This window comes from Pelophylax lessonae, assembly GCF_965119305.1.
Source record: "Pelophylax lessonae genome assembly, chromosome: 8".
Taxonomy (NCBI): Eukaryota; Metazoa; Chordata; class Amphibia; order Anura; family Ranidae; genus Pelophylax; species Pelophylax lessonae.
Genome location: NC_138775.1, coordinates 86,686,626 through 86,714,489, shown reverse-complemented (window position 1 = coordinate 86,714,489; position 27,864 = coordinate 86,686,626). Strand labels below are relative to the sequence as shown.

At 43.1% G+C, this 27,864-nt stretch overlaps 1 protein-coding gene across 2 annotated transcripts in view; it reads left to right on the top strand.

Annotated features, from left to right (window-relative positions):
• The window catches only part of NISCH (nischarin), a 184,850-nt gene that overhangs the window by 140,879 nt on the left and 16,107 nt on the right, over window positions 1–27,864 (top strand). For both annotated transcript variants that reach the window (XM_082265847.1, XM_082265846.1), the window contains exon 20: window positions 732–893. In XM_082265847.1, the coding sequence (XP_082121973.1) occupies window positions 732–893 (162 nt within the window). The remainder of the gene's footprint in view (window positions 1–731; window positions 894–27,864) is intronic.

Below are 27,864 nucleotides of genomic sequence, written 5' to 3'. Positions count from 1 at the left end.
GCAGTCATTTCTGCAAAAGGATTCCGACCAAGTATTGAGTGCATAACTGAACATAATTATTTGAAGGTTGACTTTTTTTGTATTAAAAACACTTTTTTTTTTTATTGGTCGGATGAAATATGCTAATTTTTTGAGATAGGAATTTTGTTTTTTCATGAGCTGTATGCCAAAATCATCAATATTAAAACAATAAAAGGCTTGCACTACTTCAGTTGTGTGTAATGAATCTAAAATATATGAAAGGCTAATGTTTATCAGTACATTACAGAAAATAATGAACTTTATCACAATATGCTAATTTTTTGAGAAGGACCTGTATATTTAATTCAATGTATGTGTATATGAGGTTTGAGTAAGCGCTGACTTTAACGTGAAATGCGTTACCTTTTATTTTTGGCATACCTGTGATGTGATTTTAATACTTCAATAAAGTTACCAAGAAGTGCAGCAATATTCTGGATTTTTGCATGTCTCTGAATCTCACAGACGAACTGTGAAGCACCCTGGATTCCTGTTCCCAACGTGCGAGAGTTGGTCAGTCATCTTGAACGGCATTTCTTTGGCTTTGACTAACAAATATTTTTTAAATAATTATTGTCCAGATAGTAATAAATTATGTACATAACCACTATGCATTCATTGTAATGCTATGAGGTAGATTTCTCCCAGTTTTTTGTCATGGCTTTACTACATTCTAATCTTGATTTAATTTTTCTTTCTTTGCTTTACAGGTCCTTCTCCAAACCATGTTGTAACATGTTTGACAAGAGACAGCTATACTACCCATGCATTTATACAACAGCTCATGTCTGTATTATCCTTGCTGGCAAGAACACCATCCCCAGAGCCTGTAGAGAAAGACTTCTACTCCGAGTTTGGGAATAAGAGAACAGGTAGAACACTCATAACACTTGTATTTTGGATGAAAAAGTCTTTTAAAGACTATTCCTGCTTTCTTGTTTTAAATTACAATAATGTCTTTTGTCTGCTGGCTTCAATGGGCAAATAGAGCATGCATTTGAAATCAGTTTAAGATGCTTTTGTGATCATTCAGTATTTATTGCAGGTGCAGTTGACCTGCTTTAGCTGCTCTTAAATTCTTATAGGCTTTGTATAAGGTTAGAAGCCGTTCTGAAGCTAGCCTGTCAACACAAGGGGGTTTATTTACTAAAGGCAAATCCACTGTGCATTACAAGTGCTCTTGGAAGTGCAGTCGCTGTAGATCTGAGGAGAACATGCAAGGAAAATAAAAAAACAGCATTTCTCCACTGATAATAAGTTTTTCTTACATTTATTTCCCGTATAAACAACGTTTTTGGTATTACTATTGCAGCTCTGATGACTGTTTTGTTTAATGGGCCATACTACTTAAGAAGTTACATTCAACACCTATTGTATATTGGTATAAAGGCCCGTACACACGTACCGATCGTCGGCATACAAACGTCGGTGGACGAAGGATCTGCCGATTGTACGCGTGTTAGTATGGTGCCTCCGACAGATGTCTGCGCACAATCCGCGGACAAAAGTCTTTCTTGCAAACATGAAAATTTTTGTATGCCGACACCAGAACGGACGATTGTTCGCCTGTCAGTACACAATTCGGCCGACAGACCGCAGATTTGCAAGACTGGGCATGCTCAGAAAATAGAAAACACAGGGAAAGTTAACCATTACATGACATCACTTCTGCAGTCGGCGGACAAAATTCTTGTGCTGTCCTTGTGCTGTCTTTGCACTTTTCAGCAGACACCGACATCCCGGGGAGAAAAGAGGAACATTTGTAAGCCGACCATCGGTACGTGTGTACGGGGCTTTAGACTACTTGTTGTTTTTGTTTCCTTCATCTTACTTCTTACTGATTTTGACTGTGTCCTATCAACAATTGTTAACTACTTTTTGCTTTAGTAAAATCTGTTTGGGGGGAAAAAAAAATGCATTTTTGCTTGCACATGATTGGATGATAGAAATCAGCAGAGGTTCCCCTCAGATCTACAGAGACTGCACTTCCAAGTGCACTTGTAGTGCACAGTGGATTTAATTTAGTATTTCATTTAGCAAATTAACCCCAAAGTGTACTCCATGTGCTTGCCTTTCCTGTTTCTTCTAACTCAGAATACAGAGAATAAATAGTACAGTGTAACCTGTGCTTTGCCTGTGCGGATAATAATTTCACATCCCGCAGCAACTTATACTTCCCTTTTCTGGTGCTTTGTTCACTCATGAAAGCAAAAGAGAGGACTGTGTACTCCAAGGAGTAGAGAACCCTCTCTGCCCCCGTAAGTAGTGTTGAGTGGGCAAGTGCCTAGCCCCAGTGCTTTCAAGTGGCAAGAGGTGAGTCAGATTTCACCTAGAAGTAGTAGTTTTTTTTTTTTTCTTCTAGTGGCCAAACAAAGTGGCAGGAGAGTGAAGGGGAGGTAGGTGGAAACTGCCACAAAACTAAATAAATCTGTTGCATTACCCCGCTTGGACAAAGCACAATCTTTAGGTAGCTTGCTTGTATCTGTTTTATGCTAGTAACATGAGTCCTGTAGGTATATAGACCTATGGTTGCGAAAGGGACAGTGAATGTGCTTCAACCGAAGAAGGTAAAAAAAATTCCCGTGATGACTATAATAAAGATTACACAGAGTACAATACAGAATATGTATGCCAGCACTAATTTAATAGGTTTTAGGAAATATAACATTTTTGCCAGGTGTCTTTTTAAGAGTCAAATTTACCGGTGTTTCTAAACCCTTCAGCTCAAATATCCTCAAACAGATTTTCTGAATTTTTCTTTGAGTGATACATTGCTTTGCACACTTTTTAGAATCTCTTATCCCTTGTTTCAATTTTACATTTTTTAAGGGCCAGTACACCTCAAAATGTTTTTTTTCCTTTTTTCAGTGTGTATTACTGTTCAGTATCGCATTCCTTTTTTTGCATTTTTGATTACTTGTTTGATTAACTTGCAAATTCTGTTTTACAAATTCCAAGTTCCAAATCCATACTTCCAATTTCCAAGTTCTAAATTCCGAGATTACAAATCTGTTTTTTCAAATTCCAGAGTTCTGAATTCCATGTAAATATGTTGAATCTATTTTCATTCAGTTTTCAAAAAATACAGAGCATACTCATTAGGATACATGTCCATTACCATCAAGTGCACAGAGATGCATAGAAACAATGATATTATAAAGTAAAACATCAAAAGTTTGTGATAGAACTAAGGCTTGCAAAGACAAACCAAGATAAACAGGTGGAGCATCTGTATGTATGGTTATTTCCAACAGCCATCTAGCATCAAAATATATGTAGCAACAGTGAAAATGAAATGAGCATAGTATGGTGCCACATTCTGCAAAATTGGAAAAATATCACATTACATTCAGGCGCACCAAGTAGAACAAATACTGCATGTAAAATATTTTGATAGTTTAAAAGAGGGAAGCAAAAAATAGCATTCAAAAAGTAGAAACGAGAAGAAAGAGAAAATAAGAGGGGGTGCAGAATGAGAAAGGGGGGGGGGGTTGCCACCTATACCTGAGATGTGCAGAGAGTAACATTTTGGTCCAGTTTATTGGCCACAAAGGTCTCCAAAGCTGGAAGAATACCAGAAGTGTGACCAGGCAAGTCCTCATAGGTTTGTAGGTTTCTTTATTCTCATCCCAGGCAATCATACTTTCCAGGTATTCCATCCTGTCCACACAAGCCCAATCAGCCAATGAGTGTGCGTATGGTTGACGCCACTGTCTGGCAATGACATAGAGAGCTGCAGTGAGAAAATGTCAAATTAAACTTTTTTTGATTTGTTTGTAAGAGCCTGGCAACATAGAAAGTATGCAGTAATTTCAATCCTGAGCAAGGGATGATATCCATAAAAGAGAGTGCCAGTATTTTGTACTTAAATGGGTGAAACATGTAACATGTTCCCAAATGTGAACTTATCCTTTAAAAAAAAATGCCTTTACAATCACAGTGAATATTTACACAATTTATTAAATGAAGATTCAAAAGTCTTTGTAAATTAGCTTATCTATTTCAATATACCCTAAAGTGACTGACTCTCTCTTAAGATATACCTTCATCCATGTTCTACATAATGCATTTGAAAGAGATTCCAAAAATTGTCTCACACAGGGTGAGTGAATCAGTTTCTTGAAGTCTGAGCTGTGAATACTTCCCCCTCACACTTCAAATGTAACTTTCTAAGACTGGCTTCAATATGGATATTGTGAGCAGCTTTTTCTGACACTTTGGGGCATGTTTATAAAGCGTGAATGTGATTTTCACCAAACTTTTACTGGTGGCCAATCAATCCCGGTTATCCAAAACACATGCACCAGGAATATTGACCTGTAGTAAATGTTTGGTAATAGCCAAATGCGCTGCTTCATAAACATACCACTTTGATACATGATAAACTGCAAGGAGCCTACAGTAGGTGTATCTGAAAAATACCTGTCCTTCATTACAAACAGGTAGAAAAAAAGGTTTCCAGCTATGTCTGGATGAAAAACTGAAACCCTGTGCAGGTAGGCTGTGTTCCCTGTATGAAGGCTTAATATTTAATTTGGCTGGAGTGTACCTTTTAACTAATTCATTCTTACCTCCCCTCCCCTTCCTTGTTTCCAGCATTTCATAAAACGTAAGCATCTACCCGCCTGATAATTAGAACTTCTTTCAGACATTTTCTATGAGTTATGTTAAGTTTTTTTCTTCAGGAAAGCAGTATTTAATGAACAGTGACGGTTTAGCTGTGCTGTGTACGTATGTAACAGAGGAAGTAATGTCAGGGAAATAGTGACTTGGAACAACAGGAATTCAGAGGAATGTGACTAACTCTACACTTTCAAAATAAACCTCCTGCCTCTAACAATGAAAGTAGTCTCCCAAATGTTAAAGGACAATTAAATCAGTGAAAAATATTTGGATTGTTAGTAATTTTTAGTAAATTTAGTATTAGTAGATTGTTAGTAAATTTTTTTAGCCATTCAGTTTGCAGTAGCCATTCATCTGTGCACATATTGAAATTAAAGTATACAGTATGTGATCCCTTGCCTTGTAAAACACCCCATTTACTTCAATACTGGGCAGTTTCACCCCCTTCCTGCCCAGGCCAGGTTTCAGCTTTCAGCGCTGTCGTACATTGAATGACAATTGAGCGGTCATGCAACGCTGTACACAGATGACATTTTATAGTTTTTTTGAGACAGATAGAGCTTTCTTTTTGTTGGTATTTAATCAGCACTGGGGTTTTAATTTTTTTGCTAAAAAAAATAAACAAAGGGCAAAGTTTTGAAAAAAACAAAAAAAAGTTTTTTTTTTTTCTCGTTTTTGTTAGAAAATTTTGTAAATAAGTAATTTTTCTCCACTGATGTGCGCTGATGAGGCTATACTGATGAGGTGGCCCTGAAGGGCACTGATGAGGAGGCACTAATATTCCGCACTGATAGATAGCACTTATGGGCACTGATAAGCAACACTGATAAGACGGCACTCACTAGTTCAGTTGGAATTACTGAAATAAATTACCTTTTTATATTCTAACTTTTTGAGATGCACACGTGTGTGTGTGTGTGTGTGTGTGTGTGTGTGTGTGTGTGTGTGTATATATATATGTATATATATATCTGTTGGGACACCTGCCTTTACACGCACATGAACTTTAATTGCAGAGGTGGGGGACTTAAGTCACATGACTTGACTTAAGTCACCAGTTTGAGGACTTGAGACTTGCTTGACTTAAATTAATAAAAGACTTGACTTTGACTTGGTATTCATGACTTGAGACTTGACTTTGACTTGAGACATATGACTCGAAATGACTTTACTTTTTTAAGTTATTAAATATTTGCATTTTCTCTATATGTGTTAAAAATAATGTGCCTGTTATGTTTCTGACACCACAGTCACTTAAAACAGTGTTTCTCAACCTTTTTTCTGTCAAGGCACCCTTTAAGATTATAGACATTATCAAGGCACCCTTCAAAATTATGGACAATCTCGAGGCACCCCATTGTAAAATGTAAAAAACTGTTCATATAGATTTACATAATGCAGCAACATCCACACATAGGACACCCAAAGTTAGAGGTGATTTATTCTTCCAAAGCAAATACTTTTGAACCCTGGTACTAACTAGTATTCCAATGTTTCTCCTCTCCCTCAATTTCTTTCCATCAGTCAGCTATTGTCACCCCAGTGCTGAGGGAGAGGGGCACAGGAGGGTCACACAAGGGTGCTGTGGAGGCAACAGACATCTTTCTTATTAACTGATGACGTCATTGGTTGTAAGGACACCAGTGTCTAGAAAGTCATATTGGTGCATAATGCAAACCCGTGGCTTTGTATAACTAAAAGGCAGGCTTCATCCACCTGCTGGCTTGTATACAATTTTTGATCAATTTTTAGGCATTTTGCCAAGGCGCCCCTGAAGAAACCTTAAGGCACCCCAGTGTGCCTGGGCACCCTGGTTGGAAAAGGCTGACTTAAAACACCTCAGTGTGTTCTGATTTTTAGGACACTGGCTGTTTAACAATGGAAATACTTAACATGTTTTTAGTGACTGTGGTGTTGAAACATGACCGGACGAAGGATTTTGAGCTGTTTGGGCATTCAAAGTGTTTCTTTAATATGCCAAGAAAAAAGCACTAAGCAGTTTTGTTAATGTTGAAAATAAAACAAAACCTTTCCTGACCATTGACTGATTTAAAGGTGAAAATTGGGGTAGATCAGTATTTTGACTTGATTTGTGACTTGACCAAAATAAATGACTTGACTTGACTTGCTTGACTTCTAGCAGGGACTCGACTTGACTTGCTTGCTTTTCGCCACAGTAACTTGGGACTTGCTTGAGACTTGAAGATTGAGACTTGCTTGTGACTTGCACATGTGTGACTTACTCCCATGTCTGTTTAATTGCATCCCAGTCTTAGCCCGTAGGGGTTCAGTACTGTTCTCCCACCCTTTGCAACTATAACAGTTTCAACTCTTCTGGGAAGGCCGTTCACAAGGTTTAGGAGTGTGTCTTTGGGAATATTTGACCATTCTTCCTGAGGCGCATTTGTGAGGTCAGGCACTGAGGTTGGAGAGAAGGCCTGGCTCGCAGTCTCTGCTCTAATTCATGCCAAATGTGTTCTGTCGGGCTGAGATCAGGACTCTGTGCAAGCCAGTCAAGTTCCTCCACCCCAAACTTGCTCATCCATGTCTTTATGGACCTTTCTTGTGCACTGGTGTGGAGTCCTGTTCGAACGGGAAGGGCATACCGCAAACTGTTCCCCCAAAGTTGGGAGCATGAAATTATCCAAAATGTCTTGGTATGCTGACAGCTTAAATGTTCCTTTCTCTCTCGCTCATTGACAGACGTAGTCCTCGGTGATTCAGCACCTTCGGGTTATGTTGCCTCCACAGGAGCAGGACTAGACAGGAAATAAAAATGCTCTGGCCACACCCTAGGGGCAGTCCCAGAGGGTATATCCTCTCTCTCTCTGCCTCAGCAAATCAGTTTTTTTCTGTCTAGTTAGGAGTAAGGACCTAGATACCTTGCTGGGATCTTCGGTCCTGGCAGGATTTTTTTCTTAAAAAGATTTTTTTAGACAGCTTTTTTTCTCCAGTGTTCCTGTGAGATCTTCAAGCAAGAAAGCTGAACTGGGCGACGGGCTGGATGTTGAGATCCGGTGGTCACCCCAGTTCAGCCTAAGAGCGCGTGCAGGCCATAGCTCCGCGCTGGGTCGGCCGCGACATAGTCCCACTGGGGGACTGACCCCGCGAGTTAAACGTCTCGCTGAAACGCCAAGGACCATGAGTCACGGCGTCCGTATTGGTCGACAGCCCTCCCGCCCCGGTGGAGAGGGGTACTGTCAGGAGTTGGTGCCCGCCTGGTTCCGGTATGGTGAGTAGTATGTTCCCCCTTTTCCCCTGACGGGTCTTGTGGTGAACGCGGGCCCCTCTCTGTATGGTAAGATAGAGTCCCCCTCTATCCTATAACATGGCACAGATCCCCCTACTTTGAGTGTGATTTTTTGTGCAAAAAGCCAGGAGGCTTGGTTTGGGAGCTAACAATCTAATTGTATACATGTTAAAAAGATTGTAATCAGTGGCAGTCTGGGAATCTTACTGTGATAATAATAAAGTACCTACCAGTCAGAAGCCACGGACATGTAGACTACCTTCCTAGTCAAATCTCCAGCTATAGCAGGCCTTCCGAACGGCCATGCGGTCCGCCAGGGCCAGTACCGCCAACCACGCCAAATCCCCATGCAGAGAAGGTGTTGTGTGCTCTGCAGCACACCGCTATTCGGTACAGGCCGCCGCCATTTTTTTTTGCTGGATCGCACGAGCCGCCATTTTGGCGTAGCCTCGTGTCTCCAGCATGGGGGCGGCCATGTTTGAGGTGATCCAAACACCTCGTGGAGCTAGGGGAGGCGCCGGAAGACGTGCAGAGGGGCGGAGCCGCCTCCTTTCTTCCTGGGCAGCCAGCCAAAAGACTTCCTGTTTGTGAAGACAGCGCTGTAACCTGTTGCAGTTAAACTCTGAGCATCAAGTGGTGAGCCTGGGGGTTTATCTCTCTCTCTCTCGATCGATAGGGATCCCTAGCAGGTAACACTAAGGGGCTTTTGTGGCGCTGGGGGTCTGAAAAAAAAAAAAAAAGTTTTTTTATTTAATTGAATTGTATTATCCGGGAAGTTACCGGAATAATCATGGACCCTGCCACACCGATTCCCCCACCTGTTTCCCTCGAGGGGGCCACGGGACCCACCGGTGCACAGAGTATGGATGCATTTACAGCAGTTTTGGAGTCTTTGGTGGCTCGGGTGGAGGCAGCCTGTCAGGGACGGGGGTCAAGGAAGCGACCCCCGCCTACCCCTATATTATCTGACACCTCTGACTCAGATTCAGAGATGGTCACTGCAGCTGCAGGTCCCTCTGCAAGGGCTGTTACCTCAGGTAAAGCTCCCTCAGACAGTGAGGAGGACGTTCCTTCTCCCGCTATAATTCAGGAAGAAGCATTGGTGGACGCACTAGTTGTGGCAGTGCGGGAAACCTTAAGACTTGAGGTTTTACCGGCAGAGGCAACTGAAACAGAGATTCCCTTTGGTACTAACAAGCCCATCAAAACGGTGAAGGTTTTTCCTGTACCCAAGTGTTTTGGTAATAAAATTAAAGGAGAATGGGAGCATTCTAAGCGTACCTTTACGATTTCCAAGCGTATTGCTAGACGCTATCCATTTGAGGAATCCTTCATTAAGAAATGGACGGTACCACCAGTGGTGGATCCACCTATTTCCAGGCTGAATAAAGCCACGGTTATCCCAGTGGAGGACACTTCGTCCTTTAAGGATCCGGTGGATCGGAAGATGGAAGCAGAGTCCCGCACTATCTTCTCTCTGATAAGGTCAGCATTTAGACCAGTAATTGTTATTGGTCTAGTTTCCCAGACACTTACGGAATGGGCGAGATTGGTACGCCAAGACCTTAGGGGAAAAGATATTCCCCAGGAAACATCTGATTTGATGGAACAGATTATACAAGGGCTACAGTTTATCTGTGACGCAGCCTTGGACACTACTCCCCTATTAGGGCATGCATCTATGTCAGCGGTAATCCTCAGACGTGTGCTGTGGTTAAAATGCTGGTCAGCTGACCTAGGTTCCAAAAAGACCTTGACGAATCTCCCCTTTCAGGGGAATCGTCTATTTGGGGCCACCCTAGATGAAATTATTAAGGATGCCACTGGGGGCAAGAGCACTTTCTTGCCACAGGCTGCTAAAGCTAAGGGACCTCGCAACAAGCGAGGACCTTTCTTTACCGCCCATAAAGGGTTCGTACGCCCGGCTGAAACAAGCGGGAAAGGCAAGACTCCTCCAGGAGGGTTCAAGAAAGGCTGGTCGGACAAACAGAGGACCGACTCAGCCAAACCCGAAGCAAAGGATTACACAGCCTGAAGGTGCGCCCCCACCCGGGTTGAGGGTGGGGGGGACGTTTTCACCGGTATTCAGGACATTAGATCGAGCATCGACTACTACTACCGGTGCGATTCTTCCCTTCCAACTTTTAAGTACTACAGGGAGCGGTAGTCACCTTTCCCTGAATAGATCTTTTCCTTTACCTTTTCCTAAGATTAGTCTCTATTCCCCACAGGAATCGGATCTGGTTGACCAGACAGACCAAGAAGCCTCTAGCCGGGTGACTTCGGTCCCTGAGGTTCAACCAGAGAAGATCACCGTTCCTGATAAGAATCGGGTATCTGATAAATGTGTGGGAACAGAAGACGACCAGACTTTCTCGGATGGTCGGGGCCAGATAGCTCTAGAGACGCCTGGTTCAGATCCAGTCAGCGCCAGTGGTCCTAGAAATTCTAGGCTGGCCTCGTCAAGCCGGCCTGACCGACTTGGACATGCTAGTCGCAGACGTTCCGTGGGAACTTCGTCTCAGGGAGTGTCTGTGGTCTCAAGGACCAATCTACCATTGTGCTTTACAGTCGCTGGTTTTAATGGCCTGGCCATTGAGACCCAAGTACTGAAGGACAGAGGGTTGTCAGCTTCAGCCATTCCTACCCTTATTAAAGCAAGGAAAGCGACTTCCAGCAAGGTCTATTATCACACATGGAAGACTTATATTGCATGGTGCGAATCTTTAGGATTTCCTCCACGTACCTATTCGGTGACTCGAATATTGGCCTTTTTGCAAAAAGGGGTTGAGCAGAAACTAGCCTTGAGCACCATCAAGGGTCAAGTTTCAGCATTAGCAATCTTCTTTTAGAAACCTTTAGCTACCAAGTCCTTGGTGCGGAATTTCATCCAGGGGGTGCGGCACCTGGCTCCACCAGTCCGCGCGCCCTTACTGCCCTGGGATCTTAATTTAGTTTTGTCGGTTCTACAGAAACCTCCCTTTGAAAACATCAGGGAGATTCCCTTGCTTACTTTATCCCAGAAGGTGGCCTTCTTGGTGGCTATCACTTCTGCACGCAGGGTGTCAGAACTGGCTGCATTATCATGCCAGTCCCCATACCTAGTGATTCATAGGGATAAGGTAGTACTTCATCCTAAGCCATCCTTTCTTCCTAAGGTGGTTTCAGATTTTCATCTGAATGAAGATATTGTACTACCTTCCTTGTGTCCTCAGCCCAATCATCATCGGGAACATGCGTTGCATTCCTTGGATGTGGTTCGGGCAATCAGGGTATACCTGAAAGCTACGGAATCATTCCGTAAGACGGATTCACTTTTTGTGATCACGGATGGCCCCAGAAAGGGGTTGCCTGCATCTGCCGCGACCATGGCCAAATGGATTAGACAGACGGTGGTACAGGCTTATTCTATTAAGGGTCAGAGTCCTCCGTTCCCTGTTAGGGCGCACTCCACTCGAGCGCTCAGTACTTCCTGGGCCTTTCGCCATCAGGCGTCAGTGGTCCAGGTATGTAAGGCGGCCACCTGGTCGTCGGTACATACCTTTACAAAATTTTATAAAATTGATGTGATGGCATCGGCGGATGCCTCATTTGGCCGCAAGGTTTTGCAGGCCGCAATTTGAGGAGACCGGTGGTCTATCTCGAGGGTTTTTTTCTGTTGAAAATTTTTTTTTGTTGAGTCTCATCATTAAGGATGAGCATTGTAAACTTCTAGTTGGCACCGGTTGGGCCTTCTAGATTTGGATTTGATTTCCATTTTCCCACCCCTCATTGGTGATACTGCTCTGGGACTTCCCGAAGGTGCTGAATCACCGAGGACTACGTCTGTCAATGAGCGAGAGAGAAAAATGGATTTTTGTAAAATCTTACCGTAAAATCCTTTTCTCTTAGCTCATTGACAGACGTAGTACCCGCCCCTCTGTTTTTTGAGTTGGGTTGGGTTAAATTCTCTAAACACTGCTTTTATGACATAACTGATTTGCTGAGGCAGAGAGAGAGAGGATATACCCTCTGGGACTGCCCCTAGGGTGTGGCCAGAGCATTTTTATTTCCTGTCTAGTCCTGCTCCTGTGGAGGCAACATAACCCGAAGGTGCTGAATCACCGAGGACTACGTCTGTCAATGAGCTAAGAGAAAAGGATTTTACGGTAAGATTTTACAAAAATCAATTTTTTCACTGGAACTAAGGGACCGATCCCAATCCCTGAAAAACAACCCCACGCCATAATCCCCCCTCCACTAAATGATTTGGACCAGTGGAAGAATGGTCAAACATACCTATAGACACACTCCTAAACCTTGTTGACAGCCTTCCCAGAAGAGTTGAAGCTGTTATATCACAACCTCTGCTCTTATCTGCATAAAGTATTTAGGGAAGTGGGTTGATGACTAGGGCATGTCAACAGAAGGCAGAGATAAAGCAGTACACAAATCTTCTCATTGAAGAGCTGTGCCTGGGGTATGTTAGCACATGTCAAATCACTGGGGTACAGAGGCAGGCTGTGCTCCCAAGTAGGGAAAGCAAACTGGCCGCACCGGAATGGATTTACTTCCATGTCTAGCATGGTCAGTTTGAAGAGGGAAAGCAGGGGGACTGCCTAGATGACCAGGTGTAAGAGAACAGGATAATTTCTTAATGCAAGTTCATAACACAGACACCTATCAGAAAAAATAAATGTTGGGGTAACACATACCTTAAAGGAGTTGTGAAGAGGAGCCAGGAGCGCCATCGGGGCACCCCAGAAAAGGATCGGGGCTGTTCTGTGCAAAACCCTTCTTCAGGGTATCCTGGTACTTGGAGATGTATTAATGTGTGATTGCAAATGTTAAAAACTAAGCATATACATCACAAAATATACATTTCTCTTTCATTCATTGACAGCTCCTTAGGATTCATGACCATTGGGTTATACTGCCCCCTACAGGAGTAGGACACTAGGCAGAAAAATAACTTGACTACACCTGTGTGCAGTCCCAGGAGGTATACTCCCCCTCTTTGGTGAGGATTAATCTCCCTGGAGGGGCATCGGCAGTTGGCGCCCTCTGTGCGGGACCCCAGTCAGCGGCCCCATTTGCGGCCTGAATCTGGCTCTGTCGCTGCAGACAGCCATATTCCCTGACCTGTCTGCTAGTGAGGATGATTCCTCCTCAGCTGTAGCTGCGTTTGAGAGGCACTGGTTGACGCACTGGTTGCATCCATGCGGGTGACTTTGCAGATGGAGGGTGCAGCTGAGGCGGTTGTGTAGGTGGCTGTCTTCCTTTTTTTTTTGGCACTCGCTAGCCGTCTCGCACGACAAACGTATTTCCTTATCTAGTATCCTTTCTAATTTGACAAATTGTCTATTTTGCATGGGTGTGTCCAGAACACCCTCTTGTGTTTCCTACATGCCTTGCTCTGAGGTAACCCTTTGCGGATTCGCTTCTCCAGAAGTGGACGACTGTTCCACCTCCCTACTTCCAGGTTGAACAGAGAACCATGTTTACGGTAGAGAAATCTCCGGCCTTTAAGGATCCGGCTGACAGGACGGTGGTGGCTGTGGCCGCATTATGCCCTCTATTGCTGGCTCGGCATTTAGGCCAGTCCTGGCCATTGCCCTAGTATCACAAACACTAACTGAGTGGGCTATGCTTTTGTGCTGTGACCTAGAGGGTGATCAGATTCCCCCTGCCTTGGCTGAATGGTGGACCAGTTGGTCCAGGGGCTGCAGTTTGTCTGCGATGCCTCTTTTGAGGCAGCTCCCCTGATTTCTAAGCTATCTGTTTCGGCAGTGGGCTTAGGCTTGTATTGTGGCTTCAGTGTTGGTCTGCGGACCAGACCTCTAAAGAAACTCTGCCTTACCCCTTCAAGGTGCTCGCCTGTTTGGGACTACCCTGAGTGATATAGTTGAAAGTCTCGCGGGGGGGAGAATATCTTTCTTCCACTGCCTGGGAAGGAAGACAAACCTCTTCACAGACCTGGCTGTCTTTCTTGGCCCACAAGAGGTTTTAAGTCCTCCTTGGGAGGTTCCAAGCAGCCCTGGTCTAGCAGGCTGAGTTTGGGATTTTTTTTTTTTCTATACCCACAGACAAGGTTCCTTCAGCTTGAAGGTGTGGCCCCACACGTGCCTGGGGTGGTAGGACATTTTTCTCTGGTTTCTGGGCCTGTGGACCTCCTTGGTAAATAAACAAGTGGGTCCATGACAGATCCTGTCCGGTTACAAGTTTGTTTTGTTCTTGCCTTCTGCAAAGGTTCTCCCTTCCAATGTCTGTCCCGGACTGTTTGCAAGCTATTTTTGGGGAGGTACATGACCTGTTGCTTCAGTATCGGCATTTTTCAGGGTTTTTTTATTCAAACCTATACCTGGTCCCAAAGGACGACTAGGTAGGAATAACTATAAAGACCCTGAAGGGTTCGGTTGGCCTCTGAATTACCAGAGGTCTGCTATGAATCCATTCAAAAAATTGGATTATTTGGTTCTGACTCTGGATTCAGCTCTAGCCAGAGTGTTCCTTTCTCCTTTCTCTGGACAATCTCCAGAAGTTGCATGCTGCGATTCATCTACTGCTGTCCAGCAGATGGTCCTCACTCCAGGCTTGCATGCTTGTGATGGGCCTGATGGTATCTACCTTCAAGGTGGTTCAGCTTGCACAGTTCCATATGAGGTCCCTTCGCCTGCGCCAGGAAACCAGGGGGTCCCTGGTAGGTTTATTCGTTCCCCAGATCTTCAGCAGGGCAAATTCTTTCTCCCCTTGTCTTGGACAGCGGTCACTACTGATGCCAGTCTGTCTGGGTGGGGAGGTGTCCTGGGACCCTCTCAGGGTTGTTGGACGCTGGAAGAGCCCAGAACCGATCAATGCCTTGGCACTTCTGTTGATCAGGGTGTGTCTGGATCAATGGGCAGATTGTTTCCAGGGGCTACTGTTGGTTCCAGTCGGGAAAAGCCACTGTGGTGGCCTATGTCAATTACCTGGGTGGAACAAAGGGTGTATCGGCTCCCCTGGAAGTAGCCGGCATCCTCTGGTGGGCAGAATGCTTTGTTCTGGCCCTCTCCACTGTACTTATGTCAGGAGTGGAAAAACTGGCAGGTCGACTATCTTAGTCGGCAGGCGTTGGACCAAGGGGAGTGGTCCCCTTACCGGGACATGTTTCACCAGATATGTCTTCGATGGATCTGTTGGCGTCCTGGCTCAACAGAAAGGTACTGAGATTTGTGACAAGGTCACGGGACCCTCTGGCAGATGCCACAGAGGCTGTGGGGGCTCCGTGAGGCCAGTATCCTCTGAATTCTGGTCATTCTAGTGGCCCTGGACTGGCCTCGCCGCTCTTGGTTTGCTGACCTAGTGCCATGGGTTGCCAACATCCCTTGAATGCTGCCTTTTGGAGAGGATCTGCTGTCCCAAGGGCCAATCTTTCATCCTGTTGTTGAAAGCCAGGTGCTGAGGGATAGAGGTATGCCTGGGTTGGTGTTTCCGACACTGCTGAAGGCTACCTCCTAGAAAGTTCCACCATTGTACGTGGGAAGCGTACACTTCCTGGTGTCACTTAGTGTTCACCCTTGCTCTTTTTCGGTGGCTTGGGTCTTGACATTCCTTCAATGGGTGTTGAGCAGAAATTGGCCTTGAGTACCATCAAGTGCCAGGTGTCGGCCTTGGCGGTATTCTATCAATGGCCCCTGGCCATGCACTCCCTGGTGTGTACATTTGACTCAACAGGTGCGGTCTTCTCTACCGCCTTGGAATCCGATCTTGTTGCTTTCAGTCCTCCAGAATCCTCCCTTTGAAAATATTCAGGAGATTCCCCTGCTTATGCTGTCCCAGAGAGTGTCTTTTATCGGTGGCTATCACTGCTGTTTGCAGGGTGTTGGAATTGGCAGCGTTATCTTGTTGCAACCCTTTACTTGGTGGTCCACAAAGATAAAGTGGTTCTTCACCCCTGTCCATCGTTCCTTCCTAAAGTACCTGGCAGCTACGGAGTCTTTTCGGACGTCAGACTCACGATTGTGCTCATGGATGGGCCGAGAAAAGGACCGTCCTTCTGTGACCATTTCAAAATGGGTCCAACAGACGGCGACTCAGGCCTATTCTATCAGTGATCAGGTTTCTCCTTTCCCTGTCAGGGCACACTCTACTCGGGCGCTTAGTGCTACCCTGGCCTTCCGTCATCAGGTGTCGGTGACGCAGGTTTGCAAGGTGGCCACTTGGTCGTCGGTGCACACTTTCACAAAGTTCTAAAAAAGTGGATGGGTTTGCATCTGCTTAATTTGGCTCCAAGTTTTTGCAGGCTGCTGTTTTAAAGGGTCTGTTCCCTTTCTGGGGGAGTATTGTTCAGATGGGTTCCGGTTGTTTTTTTGTTGAGCTCCTGTTACCTGGTTGGCTAATGTTTAGGCTTTGGAATTTTTTTTTGGTCTTCCCACCCCTTATGTTTGACACTGCTTTGGGACATCCCAATGGTCAAGAATCCTAAGGAGCTGTTTCCGTCAATGAAGGAAAGAGTGAAGATTTTTGACTTACCATAAAATCCATTTCTCTGATGTTCGACGGACACAGCACCCACCCCTCTGTGGAGTTGTAATTCTTCTGACACTGCTTGTTACAAAATTGAGTACCTATAGCGGAGTATATGTTCTGGGACTGCCAATAGGCGTAGTCCAGTTCTTTTTCTGCCTTGTATCCTACTCCTGTAGGGGGCAGTATAACCCAATGGTCAAGAATTCTAAGGAACTGTGTCCATCAATTAATATCAGAGAAATTGATTTTACGGTAAGTCAAAAATCCCATTTTCTCATTGAGCATAACAGATGTTCTATAACATATACATACCACAGCCAGAATGAGAAACCTGGAGTGTCTGATCCACAGCGAGGAAAGAGGGGAGGGGGAGAGCGGTCACGCACAAGCCGCTCTGAGAGGAGTATGTATTGGATACTATGCAGCCAAAGAAGAGAACTCAGATGCAGCCTGTACTGAACAATTCAAAGTACAGCAGTTAGAGTCAATATATATTATCTGCTCCACAGGAAAATGTTTTCCTGTGACAGATAGAGAAGTAAATGCAACCACCAAAGTGTTATGGTGGAGGGAAATGAGGTAGACAGGTATAAAGATAAAAATCTCCCCATATATACCCCCACATATATATGCATGTTGTTCAAAAACTCACTTGTAAATATAAATGTGGGGTGGACTTCAAATTTTATAATTGAAAATCGACTCTAGCGTGCCAAAAGGAAATGTGATTACTTGTCCAGATTGTCCTCTGTGAAAATAAACATAAGTGTGTAGATGTACAGAAATGGCGGGGTGGGTCAAGAGCGTGTCCCCTGCTTTTCTTCCAAGTGGGATTGGCAGGAGGCAAAAGGAGTGCGCGTAGAGAACGTGCAAATACCTCCCCCTGCTGTACAAGAGGAGGGTGCGGGAGACATGATAGCCCCGACCCACCAAGATCTGCGAACCAAAGTCCGTACTTGCTGCATCACCATCCAAACACCCTCAGAACACACCGCCCAAGACATACACATATCATCCTACCAGGGGGGCATATGCCTATAATCAGACTGCTAAGCCAACTGTGCCACTTGTATAAAAATGGCCATACACTATGCAATCTGATTGTACAATCTCTGTACAATTTTGTTTAGATTTTCCAGAACTAAGGGTTGGGAGTACCCACCTATCTCTGTATCCAATCAAACAGGCCCTTGCACTACAGAGTTGATGGTAGATCTAAAGGAGATTGTATAGTGTATGTTGAGCTTTACAGAATCTAGGGCACACTCCTCCTGTTTTCAATATTACAGCTCTGCTCCGCATAGGGTTTTATCTTATCTCTCATTTCCTGCACACTTCAAAATGCCAACAGAACGATCTATGCAAGACTAAAGTTAAAGTAGAAAAAAAAAAACAGTGCCTGTGTATTTAGTTAGAAGGGTGATCACTGATTGCATTTAATTTAAAAAAAAACATGCACCTGGAAATGGGTGGGTAGGTAGGCGGGTGGATGATGCAGGGTCAACTAATGAGGTCAGCGGGTCAACTCCTTCCTGTGTCAGGAAGTAAGGCAGAAGTAATGGATATGTGTTTTGAAACATCCATGAAGACACTGAGGTAAGCGTCTAGAATTAATAGAGCTTTGATATTTTTGCAAAAGAAAAACAATAATGCTATATTGGTACATAGGGGAGCTAGCTGGATTTTAGAAAAAAACAATCTTGAACTTAGCCTTTAAGTAAAGCCCTTTGATTTATAATCAACTGTCTGCTGAATAATTAGACTCACCTATAGAGTTGAATCCTTGTTAATTAGGATTTTGTTGTCTAAAATTTAGAATACTCCTAAGACTTTTCATTTTTGCAACATAATCTTGAAGGAATTTGTTTGGAAAAATACTTTTTTTGTGTGTGCAAATTAACAAATCTTGGTTGCAATCAATGACCCACATTTTTGGGAGTATTTTGTAGTATAGTGTCCTATAGAAAATGTTGATTCTGAAAGGAAAGGTTTTCTAAAAAAAATCTGTTGGTTGTACTCCTGTATGCTGAGCACTTTATATGCATATCATTATAAATATAAGTACATACCCTGTAGACTCAACTGCTTGCATAACCATATTTTTACTAAACTACTCCACTGTACGGAGATAAGAAAAGCACTGCTATGCTTTTATGTATACATGTTTACAACAGCATAAATGCATAAAATATAAAAAAATGTATGTGTACATAAATAGATAAATCGATGAAAAACATACCTATGGATACTAATACAAATGCCCATGTCTGTGTACATGCATGATCCTAGCTGGATACATGCGTGCATACGATCCCAGATAAGTCTCTACAATAGGTGTCTAAATGTGGATGCTGGTATTTCTTACTCAAATCACCTTTTCTCTATCGCTCATTGACAGACGTAGTCCTCGGTGATTCAACACCCTCGGGTTATGCTGCCCTCTACAGGAGTAGGACTAGACAGGAAAGAAAACGTTCTGGCCACACCCTAGGGGCAGTCCCAGAGGGTATATCCTCTCACTTCCTGCTCTAGCAAATCAGTTTTTTTCTGTCTAGTTAGGAGTAAGGACCTAGATACCTTGCTGGGAACTTCGGTCCTGGCAGGATTTTTTTCTTAGAAAAGATTTTTTAGACAGCTTTTTTCTCCAGTGTTCCTGTGAGATCTTCAAGCAAGAAAGCTGAACTGGGCGACGGGCTGGATGTTGAGATCCAGTGGTCACCCCAGTTCAGCCTACGAGCGCGTGCAGGCCATAGCTCCGCGCTGGGTCAGCCGCGACATAGTCCCACTGGACGGGGACTGACCCTGCGAGTTAAACGTCTCGCTGAAACGCCAAAGACCATGAGTCACGGCGTCCGTATTGGTCAACAGCCCTCCTACCTTGTTGGAGAGGGGTACTGTCAGGAGTTGGCGCCCGCCTGGTTCCGGTATGGTGAGTAGTATGTTCCCCCTTTCCCCCTGACGGGTCTTGTGGTGAACGCGGGCCCCTCTCTGTAATGGTAAGGATGGATTCCCCTCTATCCTATAACATGTCACAGATCCCCCTAATTGAGTGTGATTTTTGTGTACAAGAAGCCAGGAGGCTTGGTTTGGGAGCTGACAATCTAATTGTAAAGATGTGAAAATGATTGTAGTCAGTGGCAGTACTAGAACTTTACTGTGATAGTATAAGGTATCCTACCTGTCAGTAGCCACAGGGCGATGTCTATACATGTATACTGCATCCCAGATCATTCCTCCAGCTAGCAGATGCCTCCCGACGGCCACGGACCGCATACGGCCCGCCAGGGTCCGGTACCGCCGACCACGCTGACCACCATGAGGGTGAAGGGTTGTGAGGCCGAGATCCTTCTGCAGACATGCCGCTATTCTGTGCAGGCCGCCGCCATTGTCTGGTAGATCGCACGAGGCCGCCATTTTGGTGTAGCCTCGTGTCTCCAGCATGGGGGCGGCCATGTTTGAGGTGACTCAAACACCTCGTGGAGCCAGGGGGAGGCGCCGGCAGGTGTGTTAAGGGGCGGAGCCGCCTCCTTTACCCAGGAAATAGGGCCAAAGACTTCCTGTCTGTAACAGGACAGCACTGAGCAAGCTGATGAAAACTTCTGTGCATCAGGGATGAGCCTTGGGGTCTCTCTCTCTCTCTCTCTCTCTGTGGGGTCCAAAAAGGCAGGTAACACTGAGGGGCGCTGTTGCGACTGGGGGACACAAAAAAAAAAAAAAGTTTTTTACTTTGTCATTTTTTGTCGCTGGCAAGTGTCTTGTATAATCATTGACCCTGCCGCATAGGTATCCCCACCTGATCCCCTCAAAGTGGCCGCAGGACCCTCCAGTACCCCACTTGTTTTTTTTTGTTTTTTTTATTTCTTTATTAAATTTTCCAGGTAAAAAATTATTTACAACACTCCAATCGCTGGAGAATTTTTTCATATACATTTTACACATATTACCTTTTATCCCTTTTTTTTTTTCCCCCTCCCTTCCTTATCCCCCCCCCCCCCCCCCCCCGTCTCTTCTCATCATTCGACTCCTATTATTTCTCTGTATTCCCTTGTGTCCTTAAACTCTTGCCACTAATCCCAAATCTCCTCTTCATTCCCCTGTTCCTCCTCCTCCCAGGTCCTCAGCTGCTCCAACTTTCTTATTTTCTCTACTTTTAACAGCCAATCTTTCCTGGAGGGGGCCTCTTCTTTTTGCCAATTAAAGGGAATCAAGCTCTTAGCTGAGTTTAATAAGTGAGGGAGTAATGTTTTTTTATATTGCTTCACTGACATATGGGTTCCATGAAACATGCATTTCCAAGGATCCAAGGGAATATCTATTTTAGTAATTTTACTTATTAATTCTATAACTTCACTCCAGAATACTTTAATTTTTGGGCACTCCCACCATATATGGGCTATAGTCCTTACCATCTGACATCCCCTCCAGCAAAGTCTTGAACTCTCCACCTGAATTCTTCCCATCTTATCAGGAGTGTTGTACCACCTTGTGATCAATTTATAGTTCATCTCCTCTGTGTTGGTGTCTATCGCGGATTTATGTACTAATTGAAGGCTCTTATCCCACTGTTTGTTGTCACTACACGGGCCGAGGTCTCTTTCCCATTTTTCTTTTAATGATATTCCTCTCTCTTTTGTTATTGTTAACAGTATTTTATACACATTCGAAATATTATTTATTATCTTATCCTTAAGACATAATTGCTCAAAAGGGCGGAGGTCGTTTATATCTCTCAATGGCTGCGGTAGTGACAATGTGAAGTGCTTTAGTTGGATGTACCTCCACTCATTTATCTTCAGTTTTCTTTCCTTTGTTTCAGCTCCGCCAAGGTTATAATTTTCCCCTTCTCTACTATATCCCCTAATTGTGCTTCTCCTTCTTCTATCCATTTACCTAATTCCTTCTCTTCCCCTGGTGCAAAAAATGTTGTGCCCTGTAACGGGATCAGTGGTGAATTGTGTTTCCAATTTTCTTTTTTATGTATATTATCCCAAACCTTAATAGCATGTCTTGTGATTATATGCGTGTTAGTGTCCAGATTTCTAAACCTCTCAGGTATCCATATAACTTTTGCTAGGTGTGTACCACTCATCGTGCTTTCTATTACCACCCAATTTCTATCATTATTTTTTTTTGTCCATTCTATCACCCTTGTGAGTATTGCTGCAAAATAATAATTTTTAAAGTCGGGTAGGGCTAGTCCCCCTTGTCCCTTACCTTTACATAGTGTAGTGTACTTTACCCTTGGCTTTTTGTATTTCCAAATAAAGCGGGATATTAATTTTTTAAGTGTTTTAAAAAATACTTGAGGTAATGAAATCGGAATCATCTGGAATTTATATATAATTTTGGGCAGGATTATCATTTTTATCGTATTTATTCTCCCTATCCAGGAAAAGATTCTCGGGGATAATCTATTTAATTCTGATCTTACTTCATTCAGAAGTTCTAGAAAATTTGTTTTGTAGAGTTTTTCTGGAGTTGGGGTTAATTTTATCCCTAAATATTTAATCTCATCTTTTCTCCAGTTGAACTGAAATTCTTTTTTTAACATCTCCTCTTCTTGTTTAGGGATAATAATATTTAATATTTCTGATTTTTTTTTGATTAATTTTTAAATTGGATAGTTCTCCATATTGTTTCATTATTTTAATTATGTTGGGCAAAGTGATCCTCGGATTACTTATGTAAAGCAGGATATCATCTGCAAAGGCAGATACCTTATGCTCCACTTGTCCCACCTTTATGCCCCCGATGTCCACACTATTTCTAATAGTTGCCAGTAGTGATTCCAAAGATAAGACAAATAACATCGGAGACAAGGGACATCCTTGTCTTGTTCCATTGAGCATTTTAAACGAGTCTGACAAAGTTCCATTGACCTTTACCTTTGCAGTTGGTTGATTATACAAAGTTTTGATCCAGGCCAACATTCTAGGTTTTATTCCCAACTCCACTAGGGTGTTTATCATGAACTCCCAGTCTACCCTGTCAAATGCTTTTTCCGCATCTATTGACAGGAGTAGACTGGGAGCTCTGCTTTTTACCATATGGTCTATCAACAGTATAGTTTTTATCCCATTGTCCCGTCCCTGTCTCCCCGGGATGAATCCTACTTGATCATTGTGTATCCACTCCCCCATTAGGTTCTTCATTCTTGTGGCCAGAATTTTTGTGAATAATTTAGTATCAACATTAAGTAGGGAGATGGGTCTAAAACTAGAACATAGTAACGGGTCTTTTCCCTCTTTCCGTATAACTGTGATTGATGCTGACAGGGCCTCTCTACTCATCTCGTACTGAGTCCCTATTCCGTTTATATATTCTTTAAATCTTGGGATTAAAATGTCCTTAAATTTTTTATAATAACCTATGGTAAACCCATCCGGTCCTGGGCTTTTACCTAGGCTCGTTTCTTTAATGGCTCTCTCTATTTCTTGTTCTGAGATTGGTCTTTCTAAGAATGTTAACTTTTCCTCATCTATCTTTGTCAGTCCTGCGTCTACAAGGTATTTTTTGATTTTCTCCCTCCTTTCTGTTTCATTCCCCTGTATCTCACCTTTCTTTACTGCATAAAGATTAGCATAGTAGTTTTGGAATTCTTTGGCTGTCGTTGTTTGAATTATTTCCCCATTTTTATTTTTAATTTTATCTACAAAATTTTTTCCTTTCTTCTTTTTCAGGATTTTTGCTAGGTTTTTCCCAACCTTATTACTTTCAATGTATTTTTCTTTTATGCATCTTTTCATTTCTTGCTTTATTTCCTGTTCTAGCAGATCTTTCAATTCTTCTCTCTTCACCTCAAGTAAATTATTTATTAATATATCTTGTGTATTTTTATGTTTTTGCTCTAATTGATGTACTTCTGTCATTAGCCTAATCTTATCTTTTATTCTTTCTTTTTTCCTTTTGGTCCCCTTTGAGATAAATATGCCCCTCATATAAGCCTTATGAGCTTCCCATACTATGTCTTTTGGTGCATCCTTTGTATCCTTTATTTGAAAATAGAATTCCAACTCTTTCACTATTTCTTTTTCCCACTTTTTATCTCCAAAAATCTCCTCATTTATTTTCCAAGCATCCATCCTAGGTCGCTCTTTCGCCATTTTTATTTTTACCATAATGGGGGTATGGTCCGACCAAGTCTTGACCCCAATCTCTGCCTCGCTTACCCTTTCGATCCACCTATGTTCGTTTAGTATATAATCCAATCTTGAGTATGTTCCATGTACACTTGAGTAACATGTATAATCTCTATCTTTCGGATGGAGAATTCTCCAAATATCTGCCAGTTGATTTGTAAATAATTTTTCCTTTATTTTCTTTGCCTGTACTTTATTTATCCGTAGGGTTTTTGATGTGGTATCTATTTTAGGGTCAAGGCAGAGATTGAGGTCCCCTGCCAGTATGACTCCTCCTTTTTTAAACTCCATTAATTTTCCCAGTACTTTACCTAGGAAGTCTACTTGTCTCTCATTAGGACTATATATATTTACTAGGGTCAAATCTTCATCTCCTATTTTTCCTCTTAAAAAGAGATATCTTCCCTCTGGGTCTACCTTTCTCGACTCTAGAACAAATCCAAGGCCCCTAGAAATGCCAATGGCTACTCCCTTGGACTTCCTCCCGGGTGAGTCCGCGTAGTACCAGGTAGGATGGCTCATAGAATACAATCTGATATTAGATGCATGAGATAAATGAGTCTCCTGTAAGAATGTCAAATCTGCTTTCAAATAACTAATTTCTTTTAAAATTTTTTTCCTTTTTTCTGGAGAGTTTAAACCTCGGACATTGTAAGATAATATGTTAACTATAACCATTGTTTCTTAATCTTCATTACTGTCTTTCTCTATCATCTCTTCAACTGTAAAGTGGCCATAAAAACTGTTCAACCAACACCAGGGATCCCTAAGAGATGGCATTAATCCCTCTGATTTTTCTTGTCTTGTGAGTTCTCTTAATTCTTGTATTTTCTTATAGGAGACGTTTTGATCTATTGACTTCTTTTTCCCTCTTTCTTCCCCTTTCCTCTTCCCACCCCACCCCTACCCTCCCCTCCCCCACCTATTCCCAGTCCCTCCATCAGGGTTGTCGATTCTCCTTCCTCCGTTTCCAATCGACTTGTGGCCGAGGTCGAGCTCTGCTAGTGGTCACCGTTCCCTCCCATCTTCCCTACCGTAGGGTCTAATGGTGACGGCCCGCTGATCTCCATAGGGCCACCCGTTTTTTATTCTTACTTGCTCCTCCTCCCCTTCTCCCGCCAGCCCTCCCCCCAATCCCCCCGGTCCCCCCAGTCCTTTTTCATCCTTTTTGTTTTCATCTTTTTCTTCTGTTTCCACTGATTCAATTCTCCTTCATCAACTTCTTCCTCTGGGCACTCCTGGTCTGTCCAGCCTGGAATATCCATAAGTGGGATTTTTACTTCTTCACAAAAGTCTTTGGTTTCCTCTGGGTATCTAAGGAGTACTGTCCTCCCATCTCTTCTCACTCCCAGGCCTGCTGGGAAGTTCCAAAAGTATTGTATATCTTTTTTCTTTAATATTTCTACCATTGGTCTAAGAATGCGTTTTCTGTTAATTGTCTCTTTTGCCAGGTCTGGGAAAATCTGAATGTCCTCCCCGTCATATTTTAATTCCGGTCTACTTCTCATTTTCCCCCAGATCTGGGCCCTTGTCTCGTATTTATGGAATCTTACAATCACATCTCTTGTTTTCTCTTTTGGTAGATTGGTTGGTTTACGCAACCTATGAATTCTCTCAAACTCAATTTTATCTGTGGTCGCCTTTCCCACCGAGGGTTAAATAACTTCTCCAGGGTTTCTTCTAAATTTTCTGTTGGCCCTTTCTCTGGTAATCCTCTTATTCTCAGATTTTTTCTTCGATTTCTATTCTCTTGGTCTTCGATTTTATATAACATATTTCTCTGCTCCATTTTAATTTTTCTCATTTGTTCTTTTAGATTTTTTAGTTCTTTTCCTTGGGACTCCACCTTTTCTTCTGTTTCTTCTATTCTGCCCAGAATATGCCCAAAGTCGACGTGTAATGTAGCCATCTCGGCTTTGATGGATCTTTCAAGGCTGGCAAACATTTCCCGCATTTCTGATTTTGATGGTGGATAATCTTTTTCATTGAATTCATCTTCTCTATTCATGTCTCCATCCTCTATTGTTATACTGCTTTCTCTTGACACTTGTTGGCTTTCTTCTCCACTTACTCCTATATGCTTTTGATTCTTAGTTTTCTTGGTTCCCTCTGTATTTTGTTTGGGTCTAACAACCGGTTGATCCTCTGGCTGTGTGTTTTGACCTTTTCCCTCAGGTGTCATGTATTTTTTAATTGTTCCTGGGCTTGCTGTAGTTTTTGGAGGCTTCCCTGCCACTTCCTTTGCCGGTTTACCTCTCATTGTGGATTCGGCTCTGGGGAATAAGCCCTCAGTATAGCTTCCTCTTATGTCTCTATTTTCAGTATGAACTAAATATCATATACATTTATTCAGTGATTCAAGTAAGAGAGGTCCCACACTTTTTGCACGACAGTCTCACTAGTTCTTAAGCTATATACTCACGCATGATAATATAGCTGTGCTACCAGGGGAAGCTGTTGTTGAAGTCAAACGTATGAAAATTTTGGTGGTTTCCCCTCTCACTTAAGTACTCAGATTCCCGCACATTTCTCAATGCGCATAAGTAAGATCTGGGGGGTTTCCACCCTCACCCCAGTGAGTAGAGTCCCGCACTTTTTCCAGAACCATTCAACTAGCTCTTAAGCATACACTTGTAAATAAATACTGTAGCAGTGCTTTCTAAGAAAGCTGGTATTTGAAATTGGTCATATAAGGATTCTGGGGGGTTTCCCCTCTCATTCAAACAGGCAGAGTCCCGAACCTTTTCAACACAAACCCACCTTCTCTTAGACCTTATACTCATAGATGACAATATGTCTTTGCTTTCAGAGAGGGCCGGTATATTATATTCAATAAAGGAGGATTCTGGGGGGTTTCCCCCCTCCCTAAGTAAGCAGAGTCCCACACATTTTTTCCAAACCGTCCCGACAATTCTTAAGCTATACACTCATGAAAGATAATCTAGCCGTACTTCCAAGGAGGGCTGATATTGAAATCCTGTGCAATAAAGTCCTGGGGGGGTTTCCCCTCTACCATAAGTAAGCAGTGTCCCGCACAATTTTCAGAACCATCCCTCTGACTCATTAAACTGTAAACTCATGAATGAAAATATACAGATGCTTTCACGAAGGGCTGGGAATGAGATCAAGTGTAGTGCAATTCTATAGGGGTTTCCCCTCATACTTTGGTAAACAGATTCCCGCACATTTTTTCTCAACAGTCTCGTTAACTCTTAAGCTATATACTCCTGGGTGATAATTTAGCAGTGCTTCAAGAAAGGCTGATTTTAGGATCCAACGCAGGAGGGTTCTAGGGGATTTCCCCTCTCGCCTAAGTAAGCATAGTCCCGCACTTTCTTCAGATTAGTCCCTCTGTTCTATTAAGCTGCATACTCATAGATGATAATAAGACAGTGCTTTTTAAGAAGAGCTGATGTTGAGAAATAAACGTACAACCTCTCTGGGGGGTTTCCCTCGCACTCAAGCAAGCAGGGTCCCACACCACTTTTCCATCACAGTCGCATTAGCTCTTAAGTTATATAAGTAAGCAGAATCCCACACATTTTTTCCAAACAGTCCCGACAATTCTTAAGCTATACACTCATGAAAGATAATTCAGCAGTACTTTCAAGGAGGGCTGATATTGAGATCATGTGAAATAAAATCCTGGGGGGTTTCCCCTCTACCATAAGTAAGCAGCGTCCCGCACAATTTTCAGAACCATCCCTCTGACTCATCAAACTATAAACTCATAGATGAAAATATACTGATACTTTCACGAAGGGCTAGGAATGAGATCAAATGTAGTGCAATTCTATAGGGGTTTCCCCTCATACTTTGGTAAACAGAGTCCCGCACATTTTTTCTCAACAGTCTCATTGACTCTTAAGCTATATACTCCTGGGTGATAATTTAACAGTGCTTCAAGGAAGGCTGATTTTATGATCCAACGCAGGGGGGTTCTAGGGGATTTCCCCTCTCGCTTAAGTAAGCATAGTCCCGCACTTTTTTCAGATTAGTCCCTCTGTTCTATTAAGCTGCATACTTATAGATGATAATAAGACAGTGCTTTTCAAGAAGATCTGATGTTGAGAAATAAACGTACAACCTCTCTGGGGGTTTCCCTCGCACTCAAGCAAGCAAGGTCCCACACCACTTTTCCATCACAGTCACATTAGCTCTTAAGTTATACACTCCAAAATGATGATAGTATTTTTAAGAAAGACTGTTTTGATATCGTTCATATGAAAATTCTGGGGGGTTTCCCCTCTCACCAGTCCCCTTCGGCTAATCTGTGACGTTCCTTGTAGAGTGGTATGGTGGGGATGATTACGATGTCCAATGTTGCTGGGTCTCTCCAAGCTG